This window comes from Pterocles gutturalis, unplaced genomic scaffold (genome assembly GCF_000699245.1).
Source record: "Pterocles gutturalis isolate BGI_N339 unplaced genomic scaffold, ASM69924v1 scaffold32028, whole genome shotgun sequence".
NCBI classification, from domain to species: domain Eukaryota; kingdom Metazoa; phylum Chordata; class Aves; order Pterocliformes; family Pteroclidae; genus Pterocles; species Pterocles gutturalis.
In genome coordinates, this window is record NW_010126678.1 from 3,246 (window position 1) to 12,070 (window position 8,825).

At 42.4% G+C, this 8,825-nt stretch overlaps 1 protein-coding gene across 1 annotated transcript; it reads left to right on the forward strand.

Moving 5' to 3' along the window:
* Window positions 1-1,059: 1,059 nt before the first annotated feature.
* On the forward strand, window positions 1,060-7,346 carry LSM14B (LSM14B, SCD6 homolog B (S. cerevisiae); the record flags this gene model as incomplete). The annotated part of the gene is made up of 8 exons (XM_010079064.1): window positions 1,060-1,243; window positions 1,599-1,734; window positions 4,117-4,287; window positions 4,402-4,482; window positions 4,991-5,152; window positions 5,332-5,485; window positions 6,500-6,679; window positions 7,050-7,346. Coding segments are annotated over 7 exons (1,060 nt in total), but the record flags the coding sequence as incomplete, so codon positions are not given.
* Window positions 7,347-8,825: the final 1,479 nt, after the last annotated feature.

An 8,825-nucleotide genomic window follows, 5' to 3' on the forward strand; every position in this document is an offset into this window, starting at 1 on the left:
ATGGCATGTCCTGGCACAGAGGCTGAGTACTTCTAAGATAACCTGTTAAAAACAATTGATGCAACTCCAGCACAGACTTCTTGTGTTGCCAGAAAGCATACATCAAACCAGTATGTGCCAGTGCTTATCTGAACTGGCAACGCTTCAGGAAGACAGAAAACAACTAGACTGGTAAGCTTGATGAGCTTCTGTAACTTGTGGCCAAAAACGTCTCTATACAAGTAAACCCTGCTTGTTCTTTAGCCCATTTCAAGCTTTCATTTGTCAGTGTCTGATGTAACCATGCTACCTGTTTTCCTGCATTAACAATCCATCAAGTCTGAGTCTGACCTCTTCCTGTTTAGTGGTTCAAATTAACTTACGCTTCTAGCTGGTAACTGCCACAAGGTCAGTTGCAGCCTTTTTTTCCACTCTAATGTGTAACATCAGTGGTTAGTACCTGCTCAGGTGTTCTCATAGCTGGGACTCAGTAAAGCTGCATTAGGCATCGAGGTTTTGGATTTGTCACTAAAAGCTTGCTTTGTAGTCAGTGGGTATTAGTCATAAAACCAGTCTCATGGAGTAGAGAGAATTTTAATGGGAAGCTCTTGGCATTGATAAAACTTTATCTGTATAATAAATATATTAAACCAAATATATTAAACCAAAGGTGCAAGTCTGAACTCTAAAGGCTTAAGATTTTTTCCCCTGCTGCTTCAGGGGCCTCTTCTGCGGGCTGCTGCAGTGGCAGTTGTCTCCAGCTGAATGCTTACATGGGGCAGGGGCTGGGGAGGAAAGGGGAATGTGGCAATATAGCACTGTGAGGAAGTCTTTGGTTTTGGAGTAGGATTCTTCACTCCAGCTGGTTGATGGTCTTTACCTTCACAGCTTGATGTAAACAAAACTGTTTATACAGGCTGCTGAAAAAGTTGGCATTTGAGGGAACAGATGCGTGTGATAAGGAGATTCAGGGTTCTGGAGGTAACTTTTTTGTTACTTTTGGCAAGTACAACAAGAGTACTTTTTAATTGCATAAATCTTAAATTGCACAATGCTGCAATGGTAATACTGGACTAATAGTAATCTTTTTAATGCTGAAGTGCGGTCCTTTGGTACTGAAGACCGGCCCACAGACAGACCTGCTCCTCCGAGAGAAGAAATCTATGAATACATTATTTTTCGAGGAAGTGACATCAAAGACATCACTGTCTGTGAACCTCCAAAAGCTCAACATACTTTGCCACAAGATCCTGCCATTGTTCAAGTAAGTTAGCCTGAAGTCTTGATAGAAAGCTGTGATAAAACATCAGTGATGAAAGATTGGATTTTTGGCGTAAACTTATAAAAATAAAGGCCAGTAAGTGTCTCTAGGAATCTTCAGATTGAAGCATCCTGAATTTTGTTGTAATGTTTAAAATAGCAGCAGCATTAAAGCCTTCAGTCAACAAAAGCCAGACCTAGTTTACCTAGCTGAGAATGCAGGAAAATCATAGAGGTAAACTAACCCTGCTCAGTATTTGCTTAAGTGTTAGTAGTGCTGTACATGAAGTAGAGAATCACTGCCAAAGCAAGTTGCCTTCTGGACGCTGTAAATGGAAATGTACTTTGTCTTGTTGCAGTCTTCACTGGGCTCTGCCTCTACATCATCCTTTCAGCCACATGTGCCTTACAGCCCGTTTAGAGGTATGCCACCTTACAGCCAGCTTGCTGCCAGCTCTTTACTTAGCCAGCAGTATGCAGCTTCATTAGGTTTAGGTAAGTAAAAACTTTACTTGCTAGAATAAAGGTACAGTCCTTGTATGCAGCTACTGTGAAACCACATAGCAGTAACAGATGCCGCGTTCCTTGCCAAGCGTCAGGCTGCAACAAGCAGCAAATAAGTAGTTAATTTTGTGCAGTGATCTTATTGCAAGGAGGCCTGCCTTTTGCTTACACACACTTACACACACACACAGAAAAGAAACAGACAGACTAGCTGAAGTTTCTTTCTGAAGGTAATGTGAATACCTAACACTTGAGGCCAGTCCGTTTCTAACCTAACACACCTTACATACACATCACATGTAAAAAGAACTTGTATTCCCAGAGAGGACTATAAATAAGCTGTTCTAATGCTGTTCTAGAGATTCTTGTCTCTTTCCAAGTCCTTCAGATGTTTCACTACCTTGTATCTTATCCATATATCTTTGCTTTCTCTTCTTCCCTCTATCTCTTTAGAGAAATTGGTAAGCCCTCCAGCATCAGCAGCTGCTTCCAGCCCTAGTTCTTCTCCGTCTCCACAACCTGTTTCAGAGCCTGACATGTCTTCAGAGCCCCATCAGCTCTCTTCCAAGGGTAACAGCAGTTTGAGGACTCCAAATATTTGGAAGAACTGCATGGCACTTGCAAACACTCTGTTCTTGTTAACCCCTCCTAGAATGATAGTATTTATATGGGTAATGCTAATAGAACTACTTTGTTCTCAGCTATTTTTCATTACATGAAGTATTCCTCCTGTCCTAGAAGTTTCAATTAGAGAGACAGGAGAAAGAAAAAGTACAGAACACTGGATCCTCTTGTGTAAGTATCAGGAGAGGGCTGAGGTTTAGGGATGTTGATGTGCTTCATCCTGTCCAGGAACATGTTTCACCTTAGGGACTAGGCGAGGAGTTAATTTGTCTTTTCTAGAAAGACAAGGACACTGCTTAAATTGTGAGTGGCCTTGCTGTTAAAAGACACAGGTTAATAGAAAATTCAGGAGTATTGCTGTAATTAAGGAAGCATCAGGATAGATTTCATGCATGATGGGGCATAGTACCTTGTCAAGACTCCCAATTAGTAAAGCATGACTAACTAAGCAATTTCTGAGTTGTGGTAAGCTGTGATAACATAGTTCTGGGTGCTTGCTTCTGTGTGTAAAAACTTTTAAAGGAAGTTGAGTAGAGAAACTAGACTGACCATCCCCAGAGCAGAGAGACCAGGTGCAGCCTGCATTTAAACATGGTAATTAGTTTCATCTGTTTTTAACTTAAGCATGTATGCTTGTGTTGGCATGAAACTGTTTTTACTTACTCTCTGGTTTTGGCCATCTATATGTACATACTTTCTCAATATTCTGACTAAGCTTTGAAACTTTCTCCTGTTAAACTTGCACAGCAGCTTTGTCCTACTGAATAATCCCTAGGATATGTGTGTCTTCCTTGCAAGTTTTCCAGGTATACATTAACTGAGAACCTGCATGATGTTACATACTGGGTATATCTCATGTGGACTTGGGTGACCCAGCAGTGTCAGTGGCTTGGTTTGTGTGTTCTCTCCAGCTTTTCACTTTCCTTGCTCTTAAAGTATGTTCAGTTCAAGTTCGCTTCCAAGCAGTTCTTACGCATAACTACATAAACCTGTAGTACTCCAGAACTTCTAATTAAATCTAGAATGCAGTGTTTCTTCTGAGTACTGAAGACTGTCACTTTTTAATATAATTGGTGTAAGGTATACCAAACCATGAAAAGTATTTACATGTTTTGTAGTGTGAATAAATAAGCCTGGATGGAAGAGCAACAGAAGTCTTGGTAACACTTTGGCCTTGACCAAGAAGGAATTTGAAAGGGTAACTTTGAGATCCTGGTCTGGTTTCAGGTTTTCTTTGTCTGAAAGCTAACAATAAGCAATGAAGTTGAAGGACTTCTAAAAGCGGCTTACAAAATGGGATATAGTTAAGGTGTTTAAGCTTTTGCTGCAAAACTTTTTTGACAAAGTGGGGAAGCTTTATTGAACAGTTTCAAAATGATGGATTTTTGCTTCAGATTTAAAGTATCATATAAAGTAAAATCCTGCATAACCAAGGATACACCTAGAAATTAGATTTTGATATAAACTGTCTTAAGACTGACCTGGCTTGCTTATCTAATGTGTGTCTAACTTGGTTTAAGAAATAAATGGGTAGATTTCCTGATTTTAAGGCTCTGGATTTGAGAGCCAAGATTTGTATGGCAGTAGTTCCTTACCTAGTGTATATGCCACTTAAACATAGCATGTAATGATAAACACTCAAGGCTTTGAGTAATTCTTGACAAAACGGTTTCTCCATAGAAGTGGGTAGGGTTTGAATAGTGTTGGCACATTTTCCGAGAGCCTCTTACTCATTGGGATTTTTTCCAGGTGCTGGCTTTCCTTCTGTTCACCCAGTCCGCAAAAGCCCCATGGTGGAGCAGGCTGTTCAGACTGGCCCAGTTGACAACATGAATTCACAAAAGCCACTCCCAGTGAAAGTCACTCCAGGGGTTCAGCGCAATGGGCGGCAGGTTCCACAGGCCAGCAGTAAGACGAATGGTACGTAGGCACCGCTTCATCTCTGTTGTGACGCATCCTTCAAAGGTGCATAGCCAGACTAAACTTTCTTTTTTGCTCTTGTGCTCTGTTATTAAGTTTGTCCTCCTTGCTCAGTAGATACAGTTCAGGCAGGACCCGTGCAAACCCAAGGACAGGTGAATGATGAAAACAGAAGACCTCAAAGGAGAAGATCAGGTAGGTTAACCTGACACTAAACAGTTGTGTTAGCCTACAAAGGCAAATATTGTTAACTTTAGTAAAGGATTATTGGACAGAAGATTGAGAGAGAGATTTTCTGAAACCAGTGACGTGCTTCTCTTTGCCATCGTGACCGGTTTGTAGACTAATTACGGTACTGTGCTTGCAGGTGAATAGCAGACAGGAGAGAGCGTTTTCCCTGCTTCCCTCAGCTTTTCTTGGGATAGTACTTGTTCTGATTTCCTCTCCTAATGCTGTTAGGAAAGTTGGGTATAGTCTGTCATAACGGTAAGACTGACATCCAGAAATACTTTTCAGAAAGTTAAAGTATTGCTCTAATGTATCTTCTACAGCCAAGTGCAGAAGTTACTTTCAAAGAAATGTGGCCTAACCACAGGACTGGAAGCCAGAAACTCCTGAGTTCTAACCTTGGTTTCCTCTGGTCTTGAGCAAGTCATGTAACCTCCCTGTGCGTTACCGAGTGTTTAAACTCTCCTGCTTTCAGGAAACAGGAGAACCAGAAACCGTTCTAGAGGACAAAACAGACCAGCTACTGTGAAGGAAAATACAATAAAGTTTGAAGGTGACTTTGACTTTGAAAGTGCAAATGCACAATTCAACAGAGAGGAACTTGATAAAGAATTCAAGAAGAAACTAAACTTTAAAGGTTTGTGACTTCATTAAATATGAATTGCTGAGCTAGTAGTAAACACTGCATAGACAAACTCGTTCTGAGAATCTGCATGATTCAATGTGGCAGCATCTCAAATCTTGTTTGAGGGAGCAAGAGAACAGATGGCTCTTCAGTATGCATCAAGGAAGTGTAATACTTCTTATTATCTTCAGATGACAAAGCAGAGATGGGGGAAGAAAAAGGGGACCCTGGAGTGGCAACTCAAAACAATGACGGTAATGCAGAGGAGGACCTTCTGGGACCCAACTGCTATTATGATAAATCCAAGTCTTTCTTTGACAACATTTCTTCAGAGCTGAAATCTAGGTGACTATTTTCTAAAAGCTTGCTTTTTTTTAATGCAATTTGGGGCATAGAATTCTAGACATAATCTGTCACATGGTTTAATTCTTTAGAAATCTTAGAATGCAAGAAAGTTAGCAAAACAGTCTCTAGAAGGGAGTATTGCTGTGCATTCAGTGGCTCACGAGTGATATTAACTGAGCTTCATGCAGTGGGATCAAACAAAAACCAAGGATTTCAACTGATACACTTGCCTAAACTATGATACAGGAATTTCCAGTTCTGTTTCCCAGTACTGACTTGGAACTCATTTTTAAACAAAATTTCTTATCTCTTTTGTGGGAGGAGGCATCAGGGTCATGCTGTGCTGAAGACAGTGCAACTTGCAGACAGGAGCAAGCTAAGCCTGGAGTTTGGGCAGAGAGGAGGTCAGGTCTGTCTGGGGAAATACATTAATTTAAATGTTGGGCATATTAAAAGGAAGTTTCATCTTTTGCTGCTGACACTGATGTTATCAATGGCCTGGGGAAGTCAGGAATCCCTTTAGTGTCAGTATGTGAAATTCTCCTGGTAATGTTTCTGCTTCCCTTCCGCAAAGCTTTCTTCCAAGTGCTCACTGTAAACGTTCAGGGCTGGGCAGGCTCTGCAGAGGAAGGACACTGCTGTGGAGCTGCCTCGGTAGCAGCCTGCTGACCCTCAGCTGTGACAGGGCTCCCCAGGTTTCTGAAGAGGCTTCACTGGAGTCCAGAGTTTGTATTTTTCAAGAAAACAAGACTAGGTTTGAAATGCTAGCGAGACAGTGTTCAACCCTTTCTAGGCCCATCTTTAGTTGTCCAGTATGAAAGCAGCTTACAGAGCTCAACAGCTGCCACTTTCAAATCCATGCTGAGCAGAGGAATTGAGTTAGTGAGCATGTGTACGCTGCAGCCTGTTCTCGTTGCAGTTTAGTTCAACAAAACAGGGTGCTTGAAGCTTTCTAGCTAAATGCGTTGGTGGCTGTTTAATGTTTGTATTAAATCTGAATGCAGTCTTGTTCAGTTCTAGGCGTACCACATGGGCTGAAGAGAGGAAGCTCAACACAGAGACGTTTGGAGTGTCTGGACGATTCCTTCGTGGCCGCAGCTTTCGTGGTGGATTTCGAGGTGGAAGGGGTAGTGGAGCAGCAAGGCGAAACCAAACCACTCACAGAGCTGGTACTGGCAGAGTGTAACCTCAGAGGCAAGTTTTTTAGCAAGAATAAATACTGTCTGAGACAGGTTTGTCTCTTACTCCTTGCCTGAACTGTCTGTGCAGCCTCTTTTGTTCTCCAGTCTCCTGGATATATCAAGAATTGTTCCTTATTGTATCTGGTCGAACCTTCTAAGAGCTAGAAGGAAAGATGAGTGGCTTTAATGTGTTCTTGAATGTGTTGATTGTTCTGTTGATTTCTTGGGCTAGCTTTCTGTCTGAGAAAGCAAGAGCTGCTTGTTTGAGGCTTTCTAGCCAAGCATGTCAGTTGATAACATGAGTTTGAACTTTGCTGCTTTTTTTTTTCTTGGGGGAGGATCTCCATGGTATCAAATCTCATTCTGCCTTTTTTTCTGAGTAGGTTCTGACATCTCTCCTGAGAGGATGAAACTGTACATAGAAGAAAACAACCAACTGCTGCACTAATGTGGGAAAATGGTTCATATTGTTTACTGTCTCAGCTCAAGTGACAGAACTTCATGTACTACTGCTTATGTTCTGGACTTATTTTGGACCAGCAGCTGTCAGCTGGAATATTCTTTGGAAGAGGGAATGTGTTCAGGGGTACCTTCTTCAGGGTGTCTTTTTTGTTTGTGTGTGTTGTTTTTTTTTTTTTTAAGTGCAGACTAACTTACATGGTTCTTCTTTCTGGGTCTCTCAAAGGCTGCTGTAGTCTAAGCTTAAAGTCAGACTCCTTTTCTGAACCCTGAAGAAGATAAATCATGGTCTTTTAACACGGAACCAAAGCTCACTTGAAATAAACCAGCTCTAATTTGTTTGTTCTGAGTAACCAAACGGATTCTTTGGTGCTGCTGGTCTCACTGTTCCCGGCAGCAGGTGTGAAGTAGCACTTGGTATCTGGAAGAATGGATTCCTGGTGCTGAGGAGTTCTGTATATTGTCACTTGGGATACTGGATTGTTGATCATGTAGTAGTGTAACTGACTGTACAGCTGTTTGTTGGCTGGTACTAACATGGAGGTACTGCAGGTTCCCAGGAGCAGTGACTCCCTCGAGCTGGAGGGTGCTGGCTGCTCCTCAGAGGCTGGGAGCTCTTACCGGGTCAGGGCAGTGTGGGGGACACTGCTGTGTCCTCGGCGGGACAGGAGCGGCAGGTGTCTCCGCTCATGCACTCAGAATAAAGAGTTTTTGGCAGTCGTTGACTGTCTGGGAAGGAAATCTGAATCTCTGACTTCTTGCCTCAGTTTGTACCTCACTCATAGTACCAGTGTGAACAGTTCTCTGTACACTAGTAGACTGTGGTGGAACACTAGGGAATGTTTTCATTAAACTCGGGATGGGAGTCCATATAATGAAGCTTAACAGATGGGCATGTTTCATTTGTTTCCTCTGTACCCCCATACTGTAAATAGTTTAGTTGTTTTTCTTTTGTTTTTAAAAAAATCTGTATGTGGGGAGAGGGGCTGGGAGGGGGGGTTACATTTGTTTGCATGAATATGTGGGTTGAACTGCTATAGGCATGTGTCCCTTTTTGGTTGGTAGGGAATTTTGTTGAAAAAGCACCTTGATGACTGAACCCCTTACATAGCTAGAATTTTTTAGTTCTGCATTGACCTAGGTTACTGTAAAAGCTTGGATTTATTTTTGTAGGACTTTATTGCTAAGAATTAGAACATAGCAGTGGGGCTGCTCTTTGGAGTAATGTAAATTGTAATTATAATAAACATGTAAATGTTTAATGTTTCCCTCTTGCTTTGTTCTGTATGTAGCTCAGTAACATCAGTCCATACAGCTTGTCAGGTGCCTGTCCCGGCAGGGCTGAATTCCAGAGAAAACCACGCTGCAGAGTTCTGGCAGGCCTGGAAAGTATCGCACAGTATTTGAAAAGGGCTTAAAAACCCTTGTCCTGGCCCTGACCTCCTTGTTACCCTGTGTCCTGGCAGGCTTGAGGAACTGGCCAGATGAGTGTTCCTGTTGCCCATACTGTGCAGCTCTCATGTGACTACCTGATGGAGCCCGAGTCCCTGGGCTGGTGGGGTTGAACCAGAGTTGGTTCTGGGGGCCAGTGCTGCTGGTTCGGTAGCCACCAATGCCGTCAGTACCTGGGCTCGCAGCAGCAAAACAGGGCGTGTGCTGAAACAGCCGCCTTGGGAGCTGCTGCTGCAAGCCTCTAATTT